This window comes from Numenius arquata, chromosome Z (genome assembly GCF_964106895.1).
Source record: "Numenius arquata chromosome Z, bNumArq3.hap1.1, whole genome shotgun sequence".
Lineage (NCBI taxonomy): Eukaryota > Metazoa > Chordata > Aves > Charadriiformes > Scolopacidae > Numenius > Numenius arquata.
This window is the reverse complement of record NC_133616.1, coordinates 84,475,278-84,499,357: the sequence shown is the minus strand read 5'-3', so window position 1 is coordinate 84,499,357 and position 24,080 is coordinate 84,475,278. Positions and strand designations below refer to the sequence as shown.

At 39.8% G+C, this 24,080-nt stretch overlaps 1 protein-coding gene across 1 annotated transcript; it reads right to left on the bottom strand.

Annotated features, from left to right (window-relative positions):
• Positions 1–2,932: 2,932 nt before the first annotated feature.
• Positions 2,933–23,637, bottom strand: ARSK (arylsulfatase family member K). The gene is made up of 8 exons (XM_074166894.1): positions 23,491–23,637; positions 18,375–18,504; positions 16,459–16,618; positions 10,666–10,948; positions 6,323–6,494; positions 4,801–5,025; positions 3,293–3,517; positions 2,933–3,207 (listed from the first exon to the last, which is right to left on the bottom strand). Exons 1-8 carry the CDS (start codon positions 23,635–23,637, stop codon positions 2,933–2,935), a joined length of 1,617 nt encoding a protein of 538 aa, XP_074022995.1.
• Positions 23,638–24,080: the final 443 nt, after the last annotated feature.

The following is a 24,080-nucleotide window of genomic DNA, read 5'->3' as shown; positions in this document are numbered from 1 at the left end:
CTCTATTTCCATGGCTTGCTTAAAATAAGATCAGGCAGGCTGTTGCCCAAGTGGAGTCAAAATCTGGATTTCCCCACTGATTTTTTTTCTTACTGGGTAGGCTGGTAAGAAATTATCCTGGTTACCCTGACAAAGGTGGCAGATGATTATTTTCATGTGGATTTGTTGGGAAATTGACATGGGCAGTCTCTTACCTCTCCAGTGACCGCTAGGATCTTGTGTTTACAAAAATAATTACGATTTTTGTTCATCAGGACAGTGGCACCTCTCCTGCCTCTGTAAGCACTGGAAGATAAAAGGTTCAGGGCTGATGAGGCTAGTGCCAGGTAAGTCTCCCCAGGCTGTGCCGACCTGGCAACATCCAATAAATACATGCTTGAGCCCACTGGCATTCCAGCCCTTCTTCTCCTTTTCTCTCCCCAATTTAATTCCTTCTCCTTTTCTCTCTTCAATTTAATACTATGTAACTCACTCAGTTTGATCAAAACCCAGCTTTTTTTGTCCTTTGTGAGCTGGCCAACCTTGCATGTTGCAAACCTCATTTGATTCGTGTTACAGTAGTGCAGACGCACCAGCATAAACAAGACAGAGTAACTAAGAATGACCACATTGTTAAATGTATGTTTTAGACTTAAATTAGCTCTGTTTTGTAGCAACACGGGTAGATTGTTTATCACAAATGGAGGTGGGAAGGCATGAGGGGGCTTTTGCCTTCTCTCTTTCTAACTCTTCCGCACAAAGAGTTGGACACACTTGCACACAAAGTTTTGCTTTTAACAAACACATCAGTGTTTTCTTTCTCAATAAGCGTTTTAAGAAGACCAGATAACAAAAATAAGTGCTAGGCTAGAGCTGCTGAGGTAGGGTCCAACCCCGGTCTGCCATGGCACCACCTTGTGAGGGAGCGTCCCTACCTCCCGGTGTCCCGCTACTCGTGCTGGCATCTCCCCGGGATCTCCTGCCTTCTCTGCAATGTGTCCCCACGGCTGGGCCTCCTCCGGACAGTCTGTGACACACAAAGTTGTTGCAAGGAATTGGGGGAAGGAGTTTGTCTTCCCAATTTGTTTTTCCACTTCACCGAGTGTTGCAAACTGCACTTCTGTAAGGATAACACTTTTCAAAAAGCACATCTTAAAAGCTCCTGTATTTAAACAAAAGCACTGTCCACAAAACTGACAAAATACAAATCACCCTAGTAAATTCTTTAAACATTTTCTAGTGGCTTCTTTAAACATTCCAGGCATTCCATAAAACACACAAAACACATCCAGTTCACCATACTTTTATTTCGCTATATTCCATACAAAGTACCGCATTCTGTCCAGAGCTCTGGAAAACGACCATTTTCTTTATTCTTTTCTTGGCTACATGAGCCTTTGTGTGGATGTATTTACTTTCCTCTTCTTATGCAGTCATTTAACATTGCATTGCTAAGACATGGTTTTTGTTGAAGTTATTTCATAATTACCTGACCTCATTTTATTATAATGGCATATGTTACAGTGTTTGACAGTTTATTTTAACTATTAATTTGTTCCTTGCCCTCAAAAAAAAAAAAAATAATTGCTACCGTAGCAGTAAGCAACATAAGGTTACCCTTAATGTTCTGTGAACACAAAAAAATAAAACAGCCAAATTATTCATAGATACGTACCAAATTCCGGTGTGGCAAGTACTTCATGAAATGGATGTGGAGTGCTTAGCCATCAGAAAAGACATGTACTTTTCATGTTTATTTTTACTGGGTCACTGCTACCGCTGAGTATTTCATTACGGATTCCAGAAAGCATTTAAGTATGAAGTATAATGTCATCCTGAACTGTAACTATAGCAGCAACAACTGTGACCGAGAATAAGCAAACATTAAGTGCTGCTACAATTACGTTGAAGAGTTACTAGCTAAATCTTACCTTCTTCCAGAACTCTTTTGTTTTCTTATTACAGCCCTTGGAAGAAACGTAAAATAGTATTTTTATGTGACCTTTTTCTGCAAGCCTCAGTTGCATCTCCTCTGTGTACACTGCCGGTTCCTGTTCTTCACTCATTGACGCACATTAAAACATTTACCTGCATAATCTAACTGCACAATGAGATCTGTTCAAGCAGTTTTCATCTTACGCAACACAAATCACACCACCACTTTTCAGAGAACTGCTCTACTCACAGGTTTGGTTGGAGGGGTTTCGTTTTTGTTTGGTTTTTTTTTAATTTCCAAGAGTGACCAGAGACCAGATTCCTCTTCCCTTGCACACAGGCTCAATTACTAGCCTGTGCATATTATGAAATTATAAACAGCAATAAGTGATAAGTACCAGATCCAAAAGCAAGAAACTAGAAGGCAGATCTTGAAAAGATGTAGAGTCAATCATGTATAAAAAGGGAATGCTGACCTAATAAGTACTTGAATAAGTTACAACTAAGTTCAGACCAATACTGGCTGTTAACTTTTTGATTATATTTTAACCGGTATAGATTCTCTAAGGTGCATGAATACGAATTCATTGTGGACTTAAAATCCTTCTTGATGGAAAGTGGGCTCCAGCACATTTCACTACACTAAATTCTATAACCCTTGTTTTAGACTTGCTTTAGTCTGTCCTTAGAAATGGAAATTCCTGTTGAGTTCTAATGCTTCATACTCATCATTTTTGCAACCAGCTAAATATTCCATACATGCCATTAGTACTTCTGTGCTATCCTTCCTATCAATACTTAAGTGTTACAGAATTATAATGTAAAAATCTAGATTTCTTGTGCTGGCTTGTTATATAAAATGCTTTTTCCTCTCTAACACAGAGTGGTAATTGTTCGGGCATCTTGGCTTTCAATAGCTTATATAAGGCAGTAATTCTAACACTTAAAATACAGCATAATATTACGAATGCAGAATGTTATCATATCCCCAGTCATATGAAATCCAGGTTGTTTCTGTTCACTTACTTTGACCAAGCCACTTGTCAATTGCATGCTCGTATTTTTTTGGTTCCTTTAACCAGTCCTGATGCCACCTAAGGTTGGCAATAACATTTGAGTAATTCTGACCCAAACTTTGTTTCCAACTCATAAACTGTCTTTTGTTATACTCCTGAACAGAAGAAGAGACCTTTGGGTAATTTACGATAGAGCGGAGTATTTTGTCCAGGAAATGCACAATTACTGGGAATTTCATGGCAACGTTTGTTAGCTCATCTGGATCCTCAGAAAGGTCTGTAACAAACAAAAAGTCAGTTAGGAGCCAATTTGTATTTAAGTAAATTATTCAGTCAGTTAGGAGTTAACAGTTGTAACATACCAAAGAGTTGTGGAAGCACTGAACGGCCGTCCGAGTACGCGATGTATTTCCATTTGCCATGTCGCAGCATGTACGTGGAAGCATTCACGTTGCATCCGTGGAACTCGCTCAGCACCCACGAGGGCCGAGACCCCCCAGGTGAGGCTTCATCTTCAGCCTTTCCCCGCAGCAGCGGCATCAGAGAATATCCACTAAGGTTCCGCACGGCAGGAATCCTCGCTATATCTAAGCAAAGATACAAAAAGTCAAAATGCTACTGCAGTTACTGTGATTAAAAAAGACTAACGTCATGGTACAGGTGTCTGCAAGTAAATTTTGTTACAATAATAAAACATATATTCCTATATATTTTCCTTGTAGAACACAGGAAATCCAAAATACACAAATAATTAAAAAAAAACCTTAAGGAATTTTCCAAGTTCAGCTGCCCCGCAATCTTGATCAAAAGCAGCATCAGCTATGTCTAAGTCAGTCTTTAACAGGTATTTGCTAAAAACAATCGTGCTTTTTTATTTTTTTTTTTTAATCATGGTTTTGTACCCTTCCCTTCTGCTCCGACCACAGCAGGCAGGAGAAAGAGACTGTCATAGCATGAAAGGAGTCTGAAAGCTCCATATCCAACACGGCCCTAATCATTCATGTCTTTGATAGCAACGGTGCTAAGCTCCTCTCTAGCATTCTTCATCAGGGAATTACAAACACTTTACAAAAGGTGGTCATTACGGTTACCACCTATAACTGGTGGGGAAACTGAGGAACAGAGTATCTCTGGAGATAAAGATGGTATTGGAGGTGGTATCAATACAGTGCATGTGTGGAAAACACTGGGTGACTCTACTTGATGGCCCCTGGAAGATGCTGTAACTTGAATAAACTCCTGTGCATGCAGATTGCTCACAGGTGGCTTTTTCCTTCAACAGCCCATACCTTCCTTTTTCTCCTCTGTTTCTACAGCATATATACCTGCCATTAATCTGTAGTTCTTCCTTGATTAAATAAAAAGGCCAGCACTTGACTAAGCACTAGGAAGACCAGTAACATTTAAACCCAGTAGATTCCAGTGTGCAGGCTAAAAACTTGAAAAAATACATACTATGTTTGAGCAAATGAAAAAGGGATATAAGCCTTCCTCTTCTGTCATCCTAAACCAGTAATGGTATTAACTGCAGTAACTGCATCTAAGCCGTATCTAATATGCATCCAATTGTTATAAAAAAATTAAAAGGTCATAAAAACCAAATAATCCTGTATATAATAATTCATTGTAATTGTGTTGATGACAGTTAACAGGGATAAGGAACATCATCAGCTTCTTTACATAATTTTTACATCCATTTTTTGCATTTTGTAGTAAGTCTGTATGTACATTCCACAGCTAAATCGCTATCTCCTGTTGTGTTACTACATTGCCTCACAAAGTGGAGACGTAATTCTGACTATAATACAAATGCATACTACTAATAATAGTAAACAGGGAAAAAAAATTCATTTGAAATGACTTAACGCACCAAGCATAGTAGGATATATATCCACGAGAGATACCACATGTGGTACTTGCTGCCGCTCTTTTATGCCTGGCCCCATAACTAAAAGAGGAACATGGGAACTTCCTTCATACATGCTCATTTTATAGAATTGCCGGTGCTCCATAGCAAGTTCTCCATGATCTGCAGTGAATATAACGATTGTTTTTTTAAGAAGCCCAGTATCCTCCAGAGCTGAAATCACCTCACCTGCAACAAGAAAGAGATACTGTAAAGGATACCTGCAAAATATTCCTTCCGACTTCTGCACCTGCAAAGCAGCACGCAAACCCCGAGGAGTATCAGGCAGAGGGTTGGAAACTCCTCTCTCGGACACGGAAGGCTATCGTCACTTTTGTTTAATTTCATAACTAATAATAGTTATTTAAACAGCAGTAAAATAGGGCAGCAGAAGCCCTGAGACTACGTTTAGGGTGAAGGACTCTTGATAGCACCCACCTTACACGTAATTAGTGCAAGTCTCTCCTTGCAGTATCCCCACAGGAAGCCCTTGCACACACATCTGTGCAACAGAGACAGCGCCAAGATCAATGAAGTCCGAAATGAAGCAAAGCACTTGCACATGTGTAACATTAAAACACTAAGATGATTCTTTGTTAAGCAGGCTAGTTAAAAACTTAAAATACATTACCAAATTAAATCCCAGCACAGATACTTTGCAGTGCCCTCACTCCCTACAACTGTTAGACTCCCATTGATCTCTTTTCTTTCATAAAATGTGCAAGAGTTAATTCTGTGTCTTTTAAATTACTTTATCATTCTAACATTGCTAAAAAGACCAGCTTATTTTTTCACTAATTTCATATTAGAAGGCAAGGAAATTCTTGTTCTTTCTGGTCACTTCTCAAATTAAGAAATAAAATACCATAAATGAAGACCAATTAGCATTATAATTCTTACGTATGTAGACCTTACTAGAACTAGAGAACTAGAAAGGATTCTGAATGTCAAATTAGTTTGGGTTTTTTAATTCTTCTTAACATTCAGTACTATGCGGCTAAGGAAGACTTCAAAGGTAACCTCACTGTTTAGTCTAGGTGTAATAGCTGTCATCCAGTCTATGCATTTGAAATCAATCTCCAAGGAAATTGCTTATGCCCTAAAATTTATCCTTCCTTCCAGCTTTGCTTTGCTGGTCTGTCCCCTTCATGATTGTTTCCATTATTTCAGTTAGCACTTAATCAAAGAGTTTTTAGTTCCTCTTGTACATGGGTCAAGCAACATTTTGCTGCAGTTACTTGGCTTTTACAGGGTCTCTGACTGGTGGTTGTAATTATTTTTCAGAATGCTCTGAATTCCCCTTGCAATAGCCTTAAAAGATATCCGGTTATTTATCATATAGACCGATTATGCAACATCCATGTGCTTTACTCCCAAATCTGAATTGTGTTGGGCTTGGGTTTTTTTTCCAGAAGACCAGCCCTATCAGCATTTTCTTAAAAAAGACAGAACAAGAGAACCCATTGTGTAATGAAACATTACCTACCCAGCATGGCATCTGTCTCCGCACACATCGCGTAATAAAACGCTCTAATATTTCTCACTTCTTTCTTTGTAAACTCTCCAGTGCAATTCTTGGTGTAAGATGAGTAATAGTCTACTGGATGCATCTCTGAAAGAGAAGACCACTTGGGTATTTTAATAGCTTCATAAGTTACCTAAAAATAAGAGGAAATTAACATTACTTTAGCAACAGAATTAAATTATTTTCTTAAAAAAACTCATTTAATTTAAAACTCTTAAGCATAAATTCACAGTTCTCAATTTGTCATCCAGGGAACACCAGCTGCTTATCTGTTACATGGTGCTGCTACCTCCTCCATACTTCCCCTCTGCTTCCACAGGTATCGAGTCATTTTGACAGACAGCTATAAAAATCAGCTAGAAACTAAGGCTAGGAGCCAGAAATATGTGCTCTACCAGCTGATATATATATTTTTTTGTAAAGAGAGATACCACGGAACAGTATTCTAAAACTGTACTCTAGAGTAAGCACAGTATTGGCATAGTGTCTCATTAACTATAGGATAACTATAAACACTATGTATAAAAAAAAAATAAATAAATAGGGTGTTATGTGAGGCTACAGAACAACATGGAAACTTACTTAGTCTGGGAAGGGCTCCAGGACAGTGGATGACAAGTCTCGACATCTTGATAAGAAAAAGTCCAGTTTTCTAATACTTTTCTATTTGTTTCCACAGATGTCTATCCCTTTTAGTTACAAAGGGATGCACCCGCGAGTGCTGAGAGAGCTAGCAGATGTTATCACTGGGCCACTCTCTATCATCTTTGAAAGGTCATGGAGAACAGGAGAGGTGCCTGAAGACTGGAGGAAGGTGAACATCACTCCAGTCTTCAAAAAGGGCAAGAAGGAGGACCCTGGGAACTACAGACCAGTTAGTCTCACCTCCATCCCTGGGAAGGTAATGGAGAGACTCATTCTAGATGTCATCTCCAAACAAGTTGAAGAGCAGGGCGTTATTGGAAGTGGGCAACATGGGTTTACTGAGGGTAAATCATGCTTGACCAATCTGATAGCTTTCTACGATGCTATAACTGGTTGGTTGGATGAGGGGAGGGCAGCAGATGTCATCTACCTTGACTTCAGCAAGGCTTTTGACACTGTCTCCCATAACACCCTCATTGGGAAACTAAGGAAGTGTGGGCTGGATGAGGGGACAGTGAGGTGGATTGTGAACTGGCTGTGTGACAGGACCCAAAGGGTAATGATTAATGGAGCAGGTTCAAGCTGGAGGCCTGTAACCAGTGGTGTCCCCCAGGGGTCAATACTTGGTCCAGTCCTGTTCAACATATCCATCAGCGACCTGGACGAGGGGACAGAGTGTATCCTCAGCAAGTTTGCTGATGATACCAAACTGGGAGGGGTGGCTGACACCCCGGAGGGCCGTGCTGCCATCCAGCGAGACCCGGGCAAGGAAGAACCTCATGAGGTTCAACAGGGAAAAGTGTAGGATCCTGCACCTGGGGAAGAAGAATGTCAGGCACCAATACAGGTTAGGTGTGGACCTGCTGGAGTCAAGTTCTGAAGAGAAAGATCTGGGGGTCCTGGTAGACAGCAAAATGACAATGAGCAAGCAATGTGCTCTTGTGGCCAGGAAGGCCAATGAAATCCTGGGCTGCATAGGGAAGAGTGTGGCCAGTAGGTCGAGGGAAGTCATCTGCACTGGTGAGGCCACAACTGGAATACTGCATCCAGTTCTGGGCTCCCCAGTTCAAGAGAGACAGGGAACTACTGGAGAGAGTCCAGCGAAGGGCAACGAGGATGATTCAAGGATTGGAGCATCTCCCTTATGAAGAAAGGCTGAGAGAGCTGGGACTCTAGCCTGGAGAAGAGAAGGCTGAGGAGAGACCTTATCAATGCTTATAAGTATCTAAAGGGTGGGTTGAAGGAGGAAGGAGCCAGACTCTTTTCAGTGGTTGCCAGTGAGAGGACGAGGGGCAACGGGCACAAGTTGGAACATAGGAGGTTCCACTCAAATATGAGAAAAAACTTCTTTCCGGTGAGGGTGCCAGAGCCCTGGAACAGGCTGCCCAGGGAGGGTGTGGAGTCCCCTTCTCTGGAGATCTTCAAGCCCCGTCTGGATGTGGTCCTGAGTAACATGCTCTGACATGCTCTGGGCAATCCTGCTTTGGCAGGGGAGTTGGACTAGGTGATCTCTATGGTCCCTTCCAACTCTAAAAAATTCAGTGAAATTCAGTGAAAGAAGTGTAAGATCAGTTTGAAACTAAAAGGTAGGAGCCAATCAATTACAAATAATGCTGGATTTGCATATTCTAACTGGCATGCTCACAGATATTGTGTGCTGCAGCACCAGCTTTAGAGCCTCAAAGGTTGACATACATTTAGCCTAGGCAGCCACACCGGTAAGCATTCCCCTTAGGTGCTGCATTTAAGAGAGTTAACTACTTCTATATTGCAGATTTAAAGCACAAATTACCACAAAGTAGAGAAGATGTAATCTTAGTACAGAAAACTTAAAATATTAAATAAAATCTAGCAGATGTGTTAAGTCATCTAAACAGTTGGCAAGACAGCAAGAGTTAAAGTGCCCATAACACAGGGATAAAATCCGGCTTTGTGATAGTCGAACTGACATACCAAAACCTAAGTTTCCTTAGGCCCTGTAGAAAATAGTCTACAAGAAGAAATCATGGACCACTTCAGGCACCTTCTTATTGCTGAAGTTCCTTGGCTAGAAGAAGTCACATTTTAGACTCCTCAAATGGTTGTTGGTTGCTTAAGACATAATGGGAGCAAAAAGTGTCCCTCTCCATGCACGATTGGTCAGAAGACGGAACCCTTTCCTACAGAACTACAGCCTAGTTTGAAGGATTCACAAAGTCATAATCCCTTTGTCTGTCTATTGTAATTCATAGCCAGGAAAGAAGCTACATACCCTGAAAAAGTGCCAGCTTGTGCAAAACGCAGGGGACCATCTGCTTAGCAACACTGGGTTTCATAAACATACTGTTCTGCACCAGCTCCCCACTAAACGCACAATTTAATTCAAGTTCTTCACCTATGCACTCACACTTCTTCATGAGATTGGTCTCTGTCGTTTTCAGAGACAACTTCTTCCACGGCCAAAGCACAGATACATTCCAGAAGCATCAGCCAATGGTCAATAAATGGTAATACGTGGTTCACATAACTGAGTATGGGCGTGTAGTGGTGGAAAGGACCTCGGCAAACTACAGAGTTTAAGTACTCTAACTGGATTAAGGATGACAAAAATTTGTCAGAGATGTAATTCTGTCTGTGTCTTGAAAAAAAGGTACCCTCATTCCCCACAATATGTCTAACCTAGCAATTAGCACCTAGGAAATACTCCTTACTATCCAAACTAGATCTTGCTCTTTGCAAATGAAGGTTTTTCCCCCACGCTCTCCCTCTCCCCACAAACTTCTCACCATTCCTAGAAGAACCCACAACCCTCAATCTTACACAGAAATTCACATCTTTCAACATTTATTTGTGTATCCTTTTTTCTAAGTCCTTGTGTTTCTGTTCCACCTAAATAAACAGATTTTGCTGTTCCCCAGAAGAAAAGGCCAAATGAGTTATATAAATTGTGTTTAGTTTATTTTGAAGTAAGCACAATGTCTTTTCAAATTTATTTCTCAGTTTTTCAGCTGCAGAAAATCTTAATGTCTTTATGCTGTTGTAACTCATTTATATTTTTATGACAGATAATGGTACCCAGAGAACACACAAGAGAGAGCAAACATTTTCACTATTTCTTTGGGACAGAGTGCTATCTGCCAGCTTTCCACATACGGACAGAATGGGACTTTTCTGCACTCTAAAAACATAAAAAAGCTACTGTAGCATGGAAAGCTAACAGAAAAGAGAGACTTCTGCTGTGTCTCACTGCTTCAGGTTCGTATTGTAGGAAAAGTCAATCTCTCACTCTAAATCTCAGAGAGAATGATTACTATAGCATCATTTATAACAAGCACAATACAGAATGTCATAAACAATTAACTTCAAGACCATTACTGTAAAAACAACTACAACTACGTATAGCAATGATTTCATTCTCTGTTTAATAAGCTTCTAGCCATTGAACCCCAAATTTCTTCACTGATTCAGTGACTACTGCTAAAAAAACCCTTTCCTACAATACAGAAAAATTCTTCATTTCCATTTGCTTAGCCTTAAATCTGAAATCTAACATCTCATCCTAGTACTGTGTAATGAAACATTAAAACTGGGTCTGAATTGAAAAATCACGAGGAATAAAATACTGTTCATAATAAATACAGTTATAAATAAATTTATATTTAAATTTCACCTTCACATACCTTTTCAAGCCAATAGGGAGATGTTAAAAATGTAGAGGATCCAAAATTTTCGCCTGCATAAGGTGACGGATATGGGTGTGGTAAATTTAGTCCCAAGTAAAGGACAAATGGTTGAGTAAGGTTAACGGCTTCTTCCTTTATCCAATTTACTGCTTTATCAGTATTCTGCCAATCCGCTTCCATCACTCTCACATGTGTCTTATCACCAGTAAGATTCACCATGGGTCTCCCTTCTTGCCGGAGCAGGAACTCAACATCTCTTGTCCAGGCTTCTACACGGTTACTAAAAATATGCACACATGATACATACTCATTCGGAAACGTTTTCTTCACTTTTCCTCCAAGTAAAAAGTGAAGAATTCTTGAAAAACTTCCCCTATATTTGTAGCTGCAACCTATTTGTAATTTCTACATAAAGGAGGATCGCTATTCAATTGATCAATAGCTATTGTGCATCTATTTTATATTCAAAGCTTTAGCCATTTTTTTCTGCTTCTGAATCTTTTTTCTTATTTATTATAACTTCATGTCAGAATGGTTCTTCTCACATGTACAAAACAGCACTTAGAAATAGCATCTCCATCTTGTTGACCCTGCTCTCCATTCTGGCACGGATTCACATGCTATTTATCTGGTAAAGGCGGCCTTAGATTTTTGTTATTTGAAAAAGTCCTGTGGGAAATAACTTTCCTGGAGAGGCTGCCTTTAGAACTAAAGTTATGGTTTTGGAGTGGACTATTAGAACATTTTTAAACACTATCAGTTATAACAAAAATCCGTAAAAGTGATTTATCTTGTACAATCACTTTTGATATAGTTGATAAATCCTATCAAGAAAAGAGAGTAACAGAGGAGAAAGGTATAGGGAGAAAGCAAGAAGGGGGAAAAAAAGAAAAGACAAGACTTCAATGATAAAATATTTTTTTAACAGATTTTCTAATATCATGGCAATTCTTGCCTCTCTAAAACCCTGAGAAGCCTGAGCTGCAGATGTCCTTGTTTCTTCGCCGAGGTGAACGACCCCACAACTGCCACAAACAGGGGCTGGGAGGAAACAGCCCATTTAAGACCTTGATTGTTCACAAATTTCAATATAACCAAAGAAATGATAAAAGAAAAGATGAAACTGTTCAAGGTTTGATCACATCCTTTTATCAAAACACAGCATTATTGTTGTTTAAAGAGCATCTAACCAGTTTTGTCCCCAACAGGTATTTTACCAGCACACTTTCAGCCTCCAGAAAAACTATGTGGAATTCTCTGTTACAACACTTTATTTTATTGTTTTAACTCATTGTTTAAAGCTCATGCTTTCAAGGTAAGCAGGCTTAAAGAAATTACTCAGAACAAATTAAGGTATGGCCTATGGAGAAATCACATTTCATAAACATTAAAATGAAACAATGGTAAAAGGTGAGTGGGTGAGTCAGATTGCATCTAATGTCGTAATACTCACTTATACAGAAAAAATTACGTAGGCCATAGGCCACTCTAACTATCCAATCAGACTGAGGTTAGAATCAAGTTAAAAGCCAAAACCCCCAAAACTCAAAAGACCTCCCCCAAAAACTCCACTTCAGACACCTTTTCCACCCTTTCCACCTCCAGAACACAGGAGATGTTTTGACACGTCCAAGAGGAAAACTAATCCTCAGGCGGAAGAGGAGAAAAAGATATGCCAAAATAAGAATCTTCAAAAAGGCCAGGTGGAGAGGTGAAAAAGGGGGCAATACTAAATTCAATCCTTGAATTTAAAAGGAAAGAGCAAGTACTAGACTGATAATTATTCAAAAGGCTCAGAAATTAATTCCAATTTTCAACACTTTAAATGGGAATTTGCTAGCATTGTAACAAACACGCAAAGGAAAATAAAAGCCCATAAATAAAGGATGGGAATACAACAACGTAACTTTGAAGATAAAGCTTAATGAATTACCATCATTACTAACCTAAGTGAAAGTAATTACATGACAGTCAGTAACCACATCTGTTTTAAATGTTAAGTGGAGAACAGCCACCAGCATTCAAAGGACATCTAGAGCCTTTTTGACAGGGAGCAGAGGCTTCACATTTCCAACAGTCTGCAGGATAAAGATCCATCTCTTTCTCTCTCTTAGTATATATTTCTTTGTATGCACTTCCTAGAAGCTATTTTCCTCAAATATCATTAATCCACAACTATGAATAATTATCTTATGAGTCACATTCAAATGACTTAGTATATTACACTCTGTGTTTATATTTTTAAGATATGTAAATCAGAGATGATTTGTGTTAGCAGTGCACTATTTGCAACAGGTTGGGACAAAGAAAAATCAATTTATGTCACACAACTGAAATGTTGCAGCAGAAGAGTTAACAAGTCTTTTTTTGTTAGGTAAATACAGAATCAGGGAGCAGTGGTGGTTTTTATTGTTTAAAGAAACAACGTATGTCCTTAAGAAAAGGTTCTAAAGAATATTACTGCTCACTGTGTCCTGTCAAATCAGTTTCTTTGGAACAAGCTGATCTCCACTGAATCTCCTACTCACATTGCACTAGCTGAACTGTTCTGCATCCCTTCACTACTCTCCCTTTTAACAAGAAATTAATCAGCAGGGCATTTTAATTATCTCCACAATGTACATGAAGCTTTGTTATAACTCTTCTACACTATTTATAGATTAATTAATTGGCTACTTAGGGTTTTTAAATGTCTGCACAGATGCCATGCAAGGAACAAGATGCACATTTTTCTCTGACTGAGGAACTGTATTTGCAGTTTTCATTTATTGAATTGAAAACTGTAAACTGCCATTTTCAAATTCCTCTTGTGTAGGCACAGAAAGGCTGGCTAACCATGTGTTTGTTTTCTTTTATTCTCAACCTCCACCCACACTTACTCAAATAACAATAAGGGTTTGATCCTATTAAGTACAGATCTCAAACTCTCACTGAAGTGAAAACTAGAAAAAAAAGTATCAAAAATTTGCACCTGGCTAAAACACAAGATAAAGATCTAGGACAAAAAATAATTAAAAACTGCAACACCATAGACTTCAGTATTTTTCTGTTATCTTTGAAATGCCTAAGAATTCAACCTCATGGGACCAAGAGTTATGCAAACATGATGTGATTATATGATTACCTCATAATTTCTGTTTGTGAGACTCGAGCCCTGTCACTGAAGTAGACAAACCTATTCATGGCAGAATGAGAAAAATCAGAGTACATGATTGTAACTCCACTGATACTGGTGCTGCTACAGTTTTGCAAAACCCTGAATTATCTTAATTTATTTCACACCTATAGAAACTTGGAACAAAAATACACAGAATGGTATCGACCAAACCATTCAAATGTGAGAGTACTAGACAAAACAAGTACAAGAGGAGCAAGGTTAAAGCAATGGTGTGCATCGATAGCCAATGTCATGAATGAGATCAGCAAAACAGGTCACTTCTGAAGAAGGGACAATCACTATTAAGATAACCGTAGAGATGACTTGCCAGCAGCAACCCAAGAGCAGGATGGGAACCAGGTCATCGTGCTCTGTGTACACTATTCCTCTTCTGTTATTCCAACAGAAAAACAGAATACAGTAAGATAGTCACAGTAAGGAAACAAAAGGGCTATTTGCCTGATGTTCCTGAAGACTGCAGTAAGCAAGATTTCAAGGCAAAGTATCACACCATAGCAACTCTTCACTCCTAAAGAGTGTAAAATAGTTATGCAAAATGCCATTTCATCATTGTCAATCCACAGGAAAATAGGAAAGACCTCATCAGACAGCATCCCCTGCCAGCAATCCTGCTCAGACTATGTAAACACAAACTTCAGCACTTGAGAACTAAGGACTATCTGCTGCTCAGCTTGGCACTCCCCGCATGACAGCCTTTGTACTGACACCAGAATTCACCTATGGTCTGCAGCTCAGGCAAATGACAGCAAGGCTTCTGGAATCCAGACACTTATATACAACCAACATTTTTTTTTTTTTGAGTGCCACCTTTGTGTTCCAGTTAGCATATGAACAGCCAGGAACTTCTGGAATTACTTAGAGCTGTTCTTCTTTAAACCTGGAGTGACTACAGATTAAACAAATTTCAATGTTATAAAACATTTCTACTATCTCAGTGAAGGGCAGGGTGGGTGCACACTATATATTATTCAGAGAACACAATTTTTCTCTGCACAAAAGTGATTAATAAGAAAAGTATAAGAGAGACTGTATAATACTGCAGAAAATTTTCATTTTGCAGAGTAATTTTAATTTACTGAAAATCTATTCCTGAAATGCTTAAGAATGATGCACCCACAAAATCGTTTCTCTCTTGCTTCATCACATAGAAGAAAATCTGACCCTTTCTTTCTCAAAGAATGGTCTGTTACTGGCACTCTACAGTATGCTGTTAAGACTAAGCTCTTCTGGAAAGCACGAATGCCTGAGGCAGTCACAACTAACCATCTCCACACTACGGTAACACAAACATCTGTAAGCATTCCTCTTAATGTTCAGTTGTTTCTTGTCAAGAGAGGAAATTTTCCCAACATTCATATAAGCAAGCAAAAAAAAATCATAATAACACTACAGCAGATGGCTTTTTAGTATCTTTTACAAGTAATTGTTTATTACTGGAAAAAAAAAACAAACCAAAACAAAAATGTTTTAAGAATAATGCAGAATTTAGAAGAAAAAATTCAAAGCAAAAGACCAGAGGTTGAAAACCCATCTGTTCATAGTTAGACACCGCAGACAGAGACAAGAGAGAAGCATCAGTAGCACACAAATATGTACACTGTCTGGTAAAGTAAGTGAACATTAAGGTTTTGCTGTAAGTCTGTATTTGAATAATCTTTTACTTCCAATGTAGAACTGGTATATGGAAATAAGCCTTTTTTTCTCTTTTGACAGTCTTAAACTGGAGAGTAAATTATTACTGTGGCCAGGTTCTTAAGTGGGTACTCTATAAATTATTTTGTACATAAAAAGGATTGTGTACATGTAACGTACTATTAACTACTAATGTGACCTTTCAACTTCTGACTGCTCATTTTACTGACAGAAGTGAGGAAATTTTAAGTCACTCTGACCTGTTTAATATCAAAGAAAATGCTACTCTTCATTATTATTTCAACACTGTACATCATTATTTATCAGGGAGATGGTGCATCTTCATAAAAACTACACAGAAGGAAGACACCATATTTTACTCCAACTGTCCAGACACATTATGCTTATTGTTTTTTGAACATTATGTAGTCAGTCTCAAAGTCTTAAAGTATTTTTCATAAGTTGCTGTTAATTCTAGTAATATTTTTAAAAAGAAAGCTTTACAGCATAGGAAGTACAGCACAAGTCGGTGAAAACATATGGCCTTCAAAAAGGCAGAAAAGACCACCTTGTGTTTCGTGATGCTATATCTAATGTTCAAGTATTATCAAATATGTTTCTTTGTTCTGCTTTTCCTACACTGCTAGTATAATAAAGCCAGAAAGTCTCAAGGCGAGAACAGTTTACAAATTTCACTGAGGGAGCCATTACCAATGATAAAGAATAACCTTCATCCATGTTGGGCAAAACCTCAGTCTTGATATTCACCTCCCAGCTACAGGCAAAAGCCAAAGCGCATCTGCATAGGACACGCTTGCTTCTGCATAAAGTTCCAGGACAAACCCCTGATAGGTTCCTAACACAATTTCTTTTCAATTAAAGCTACTACCATTTTAATCGGAGAGAGAAACCACTTGCCAGACCATTAAATGATTTATTCACTCCTGTTCATTTCACAGCAGAACCACCTATCTGGTTACCTTACTGAATGATGTCCAGAAGTATAGTCCAATTTCCCAAACTTCTGTGTGCGGTAGCCATGCCTCTCCATGAGATCCATCCACGTTACATGATCTGGATCTAGACCTTTGAAGTTATTCCAAGATTCTGTTACATGAGTGAAAAGACCACTCCACATAGCTGGGGGGAAAAAAAAAAAAAAGAAAAAAAGAAGTTTTTTCATGAGAAAGTGGTACTTCCCGTCTAAATCTAAGTTCAATATACTTGAGAAGGGATCAATCCTTTCATTATTTTAGGGGTAAAATGTCCACATTGTGATCCAATAGAGCAGGGAATACAAATCTTATTTTCATCATCAATACGAATAACAACATTTACTAAAATAACCCCCAGAATCGCAGAAGGTGCCATCTTTCCAGGCGCTATGCAATCATTAAATCAAGGTTTTCTCTAGATCAGGAAATTTTCTTCCTGATGGCACAAAGAAAATGCCATGGTAGTACAGATCCTGATGAAACAGTCATGTCCCTATTTACATGTGTTGCAGAGCATTATATTCTCCTACTTCGGTTAGGTTCTAATGTGAATTTAAAGTTAATATGTTTGTGGAGGGAATTAGAGGATATTATTTTCATAAATACTATATGCCCTCAGTTTAATCTTTTTTTTCTACCAGCTGTAGAAACAAAGCTAAATTATTAGAGAAGAGGCCAAGTAGAAATGAAACCAAAGGAAGAGTTGCAAAGGAACTATAAGAAAAGTTTCTATTAGTGAATTTCAGTGTTTCTTTGCAGCTTATGGAGAACTGTTCACTCTTTCCAATGCTAATTTAGAGTCAAAGGGCATTCTAAAACAAAGCTAAGGTATTCTATAAGCAATGGAAATATCCTGTAAGAACAGTGTCAACCCCACCCCATCATGTAGCCTCTTCCATGGGAGCACTAGCTGCTATTTTCACAGAACTTCTTAAAATTAAATAACTTAACAGAAGGTCATTGTTCTCAACAACAAAGACTGTCCGAAAGACTCAAAAACCAACAAAAAGAAAACAAGACTGACAGCATGTCCATGTAATCTTACTCACTTAAAATGTGACCTTGAGAAGCAGAAAAGGGGACTAGGTTATCAGTACATGGAATAAGGAACACTAACACTGAATTTGACAGCCCATGCCTGCTGGGACAGGTCACTTCTTCCAACGGATGCTCGAGAGAAAAGGGGATCCCCCCCTTAATTTACATCACCTCTGGAGCATCTTTGCAACAACTGAAAGGGCTAGAAATGTTTTAAGACATAATCTTTGATTCAAAAACATAGCTTCCTTCTAACTTCCCAGCAAATTTTGCAAGTGTGAAATGGAACACAGGACAATGATTGCAGCAACTATAGAAAAATACTGAAGTATTCAATTAATGCTACTGAAGGATAAACTATGTATTTTTCAGAATGTTTGGAATAAATATCATCAGAAGGCAGTGCTAACAGACACCTATTTATTCCATTGTTATTATTTAATACTTCTTCCTGAGAACAGAAAAGAGATTTATTAACTTTGGACTGGGAAGGGAGAGTAGTTCTGAATGAAGCTTCAGCACTGCGGCAGACAAACTGATAATTTCTCTACAAATCCAGAAGACTTTTTAAAAATCCTGAAGCTCCAGTGAAGCTTGCAAAGATTTGGGAGCTCACATGTATCTGGAAAAAAAACAGAATAAAACAAAGAAAAAAAAAGGAAGAAGCATGAGAAACAGAAAAGAGAAAGAGATCAAACATGAGAATACTATATACATTCAGACATAAACTAAAAAAAAAAAAATGGGTCTTACTGAAAAACAAAACAAGTTCCCCAAAATTCAATCCTTTGAAATTTCCTATCATTACCACACAACTAAATTGCCACGTGCAAGTATTTATCTGATGTTTTGCTTGGTCCTACCTGCACGGGAAGGACAACAAATTGGAGAATTGGTATAGGCATTGAGAAAGACAGTGCCATATCTTTTCATAAAATTTATGAAAGGCAAATCCACAGTCTGATTTCCTGGATAAAATGTCAAGCGCCCATCCTGTAATCAAACAGAGGAAAAACTGTAAACAGCATTATCTCAAACTAATCGCTTCATTAATTCATAAATTTAATACCTTGAACGCGTATTACTCAAATGTTGCCAATTCTACTCAGATATGGAAAATAAAGTGTTGAGAAACTTTAATTACATCAATATAAAATGGTTTACTTATGAAAAAGTCTAATGTAAAAGATAACTGGACTTTTTAATAGTAAAATTACTTCCTTTCTATTGCTGTAGAGCTCCAATTCTTGCAAGAGAAGTCTTGCACAACACATTCAACATGGACAGATATGGTGAAAGATGAAACAGTCAGTCTGGATCCTGACGCAGATGTGTGCACTGGTACATATTTCTCAGAACTCATCCTTTTCCTCTTTTTAAAAGGTTATCCACACCACCTCTCTGTGAACTTAAAACTATGGGCTGGAAAAGTGATCAGCACACTGAAGGAAGCCTATTCTCCCACTGAAATACTGTCTGCAAGGGTTCCCTTTTGATACTTTACTGATGTTTTATTTTACCTATTTCTTTAGCCGGAGTTTTTAATCAGTACCTTTTAAAAGACCCAAAATTATGAATTGGTACTTTTACTGTACGTAACTATGGTGACATGGAACCAGGTTTCTCCAGCTACAAATTCACCAGGTACTGGCTCATTTGTTCCAAAGACAATGTACAGATTACCACATCAGCCCCTGCATAATAAATGCCAGCATGCAAATTCTTACTCTAATATCTTACCACACACAGGCAGTGGACCATCCTACCAGGTTACTTTAAATTATTTTAAAGTGAGAGCAGATCTTATAGAGAAAACACAGCAAAACAGCTGCTACGGGATTGCTTGTAACTCTGCAGTAACTTCTTTGTATCCCCACGTAGCCTACCAGCATCATCAGCCTACAAAAAATGCTATATCCAGGCCATACATCGAGCAGAACTATTTGGCACAATAGTTCTTGGTGTCTGTTGAAGCTAAGAGTCATCATTACATGACATTAAGTACAAAATTGCACTGTGCCTTTTACTGTAATGTTTTTGCTCGGTGAGAAATCTTGAAAACAATTATTTAGTGAGATATCACCTCTTCAACAGAAAATATTCAATGACCACTTTGCTCCTGCTGACTCACAACCAAAAACGAGCAGATATGACGAAGAGTGAATCACGGGAGCTGCTTTCTCTTAAATACTGAATAGGTACAATAAAAATTTCATGACTGCTTCAGATAAAGACCTTTGATCATCTACTTTAAGATGTAAAGAATGTAAACAGTCTCAAGAGATGCAGGACCAAGGCTTTACCTTCTGTGAAATTTCACCTTTAAATAATGGTACATTTGAAACAGGTACAAACATCTCAGGCATTTGAGTCACAGTGAAAACTCCACAGGATAACAGAGAATGCTTAGATGCATGGGTTCTGAGAATTGCTAGCCTCTACAGTTTTTAATTAAGAAAATGCATTTTGCTTTTGAAAGACTATTTATTTTTAAACAATAGTTTGAAGCAAACATTGTATTTAACATAATATTCTCCTATATGAGACAACAGGCAAGCTTACATGGAGAGAACAATAGTTTATTTCTGTCTTCAGCATTTAAGAATACATATCAGAAAATGTAAGACTGCCTATTAATTTCATACTATATTGTTTCTGCATCCGAATTTTCACTTTAGTTTTGCTAGTTTAATTTTCTGGAGTAATTTGTGAGAGAACAAAAAAAACAAACCACCCCACAAAACCAAAGACAAGTGAAAGCAAACTTGAAGAATTTACAGTCTGTGTTACTACTGCTTCCACCACTCATATGGTAGGCACTCATTATCCAAGGGAAAATTCAGAAAGAATACTGCAAATAATCAAGAGTTTGCAATATTTCAGAAAGAAGCCAGAAAGCAGAGTTAAGCACAGCATAGTTCTGCTACACAGTAGGAAACGTACAGAAATATTTTAAGATTAGAATTATTCTGACATTGTTTAAAATATTTTAACTTTACATCACATGCACTTCATCACCTCCCTAGGCACCCAGCCACTGCTCATATACTAAGTCCATAGTCAGAGGCTAACATTATTTTCTTGACTCTTTAGATTTCAACCCAGGGATTGCATGCAGAAGAAAAAAATTCCCCCCATTTGTTTTCTGGCAGAAAATGCCATTGGATAACACGGTGTTGTGGGGAAAATTGCTTCATTTGGCACCAGGAGAGTCAACTGTGGCATCCCAGCACCACACTGCAGTGGGCGACTATGCAGTGAATCGGGCCACTGGAGATCAGAATACGATAAAAAAACTGATCACCTGATTTTGTACACTACTACAAATGGCAACTAGAACAAGCATTCAGTAGCAGAAACTGGAAATAAAGCTGTAATCTGCAATATGAACTTGAAAGGAACTTCGGGCGAAAATAGACAACTTTTTTTTTTTTAGAAAGTACACAACTGATTTGTCATCCTGTCAACAACATATTCACAAGTTTCTCCAACAAAGATATTGTTTGTTTGAACAGCTGGAAACAAGAGTTCATTCTTTCGATGCTGGACAAGTCCATTCAGTGAAAAAAAGTAAGCTTTTTCAACAGGTTGAGATGGTGAAAGCTCTACAGCTATTTCTGGAAATCCACTCCCCAAGAACTAGGTAGGACTTGTGGGTTTTGAAGTCCTTCATCACCTGCAACAAAGGCAGGCACACTTCCAAGTGAAAGCCCATAACCTTGTGACAGCCTTCAGGACTTAAGCTTTATTTTCCAGAAAAACTCTAAGTTTCAACAGTACCCAACTCATCCTGTTCTCTACTAGCAAATTAATTACAATGGTTCATCCATTTCTGCCTTCTAATCCATCTCATAAAAAACTTACGCAACACAACGATTCCTTTAACATATTCTCCTTCGTATGCACTACCAAATACAATACTTTTCAGAAATGGCACCTCGTGCTTAATTGTTTTTTTAAAGAACATCACAAACATCTGGGGTTCTGCCTTTCATTTTTGTAAGGGTTACTCCACTAATCACCAGAAGAGAGTCAGGAGAATCTTCCTGTTTGCAGGACAACATACAAAAACCTTCCTAAGATCTGTCTGCAGCTTCTGCTAGCATCTGGAAACAAACTGGCCATTGACGAACTCCCGGAACCTAAACTGTTATAAATTTGGCATTATATCATTAAATAATAGTTTTAGTAAAAGCTGAGAACTCAGAGAATTCTCATTTACAAAGCCACACATTACTTTGGAATGTTAAGAGATGATTCTCTTAAAAATACAATAAACAAAGAATACAGACAGAAGAAGGAAAGTAAATAAGGAGCTGTTGCTTTATCTTTTAAATCATAGCAAACACGTGTTTTAAGAAGGATTCTGAAGAAGGATAATACATGTTTACCAAATACTTAGGAGGAATTTATCCCAAGAATGACGGGCAGCAGGCAAGAAGTCAAGTGCTATTACCTGTGCCGTCAGAGCCAAGTGTTGATTTCTCAACAGTGAATGAGAAGTGATGAGATGTGAAAGTCCTTGGAAGTAAAACCATGGAGCTTATGCCTGATTTAACAGGAAGGAGAGCTCAGATGAGGCAGAGAAACCAAGGCTTTCCCTTTCCTCAAAGTAAAACCTTGACAAAAGCATTTCCAGAATGCTGGGTGAGTACACAGAAGCGTGGTGAGAAAAGGGTGAAAAAATGTGCTTTCTTTAGGTCCAAGCAAGGAATTAAAACAAATGTATCAATAAATCACTGTAATAAAGCCACTAGAAATTTATAAAAACATACCTATTGATTCCTTTTAGCTGTAGATGTTCACTTGGTAAGTTTATTGTAGTATTTGTTATACCTAATAAAAGTCTCAGTAAGTCAATATATGATGCCCAACAGCTTAACTCAGTCATTCCATCTATTATGACAGAAATTCTCCATTTCAGCTGCTGTGGAGACCTAACGTTCTTAGGATTTACAACGGCAAGAATAACAGTGACCTTCCTTCCCTTTTTTGCTTGTCAAGCCAACAGAAAATCACTGATTTTGCACACCAGGTCTGCTCTGTGGATTGCTGCCTTGCCCCACCACCCAGCTGACCCATCCCCTCCTGCCTTCAGTTGCAGTGACAAACTGTAGGTACCACAACTGACAGCAGGAATCACAGAATGCTATGGGGTTGGAAAGGACCTCTGGAGATCATTTAGTCCAACCCCCTGCCAAAGCAGGGTCACCCAGAACAGGTTGCATGAATGTCTCCAGAGAAGGAGACTCCACCACCTCTCTGGGCAGCCTCTTCCAGGGCTCTGCCACCCTCAAAGTGAAGAAGTTTCTCCTCATGTTTAGAAGGAACTTCTTATATTCAAGTTGGTGCCCATTTCCTCTTGTCCTGTCACTGGGCACCACTGAAAAAAGACTGACCCCATCCTCCTGACACCCACCCTTTAAGTATTTATCGGCGTTGAACAGATCCCCCCTCACTCTGCTCTTCTACAGACTAAAAAGACCCAAGTCCCTCAGCCTTCCTTTGTAGGAGAGATGTTCCAGGCCTCTCATCATCTTTGTAGCCCTTTGCTGTACCCTCTCCAGCAGTTCCCTGTCCTTCTTGATCTGGGGAGCCCAGAACTGGACCCAATGCTCCAGATGGGGCCTCCCCAAGGGAGAACAGAGAGGGAGGATGACCACCTATGCACAAGTTTCTGACTCCTGTCATGCACCTGATGAAAACATGGAGCACACTCCTGGGAAGAGTGAGGAGTTTGGTTCAGATAACAAGGGTTACCTAGTGAAGGCCTCCCCTCAAGGTCCCAAGAAAGCCCTGCACGCCGTAGAGGTGACAAGGAATAAAAACCAGCCCTGTTTTAGCGAGCCTGTCGTTATAGCCCCACAGAAAGCCCACGCTGCCACATCCTCGGAGGTCCCAGTGAGGCCAGGACCGGCGACACACCCCCGCCGAGGCAGCCCCTGCCGCTCTCCCGCCCTCCCTCGCTCGGACACTCACCAAGGAGTCGCAGGCTATCAGCACCACGCTGGGCCTGGGCTGGCCCCCGGGGGCGACTGGCCGCGGCCTCTCCCCCGCCCAAGCCGCGAAGGCCATGAGGAGTAGCGCCAGCCCAGCCAGCTCCATCGGCCCGCCAACGACCTGCATCGCCCCGCCGCCGTCAAACTCCTCTCCCGGGGAGAGTGGAGCGGCGACTCTGGTAGCTAGAGCCGGCCGCTGCCCTCAGCCCCGCAGGTCCCGGCGTGCCTTAAGGCGGCTCGAGGCGGGAACTACATCTCCCAGAGGACCCCCGCAAAATGGCGGCCGGCTGGGCAGCGTCGCCGGGATGACGCCATACGCATGCGCGCGGGCGGCGGCGGCGAGAGGTGAGGGTGAGGCTGAGGCGGCGCGGGGCTATGAAGGGCCGTGGCGGCCCGGCCCGGCCCGGTCCGTCGCGTCTTCCCTCGCCGTGAGGGCTGGCGGCCCGGTCGGGAGGGTCTACCGGTGCGGAGCCGCTTCTCCAGGCGGCCCACGGTTACCAGGCCGTGGCGCGGCCCGGGTGCCCCTGGCTCCCTAGCAGGGCCGCGGAGCCGGGTTCCTCCGAGGTGGCA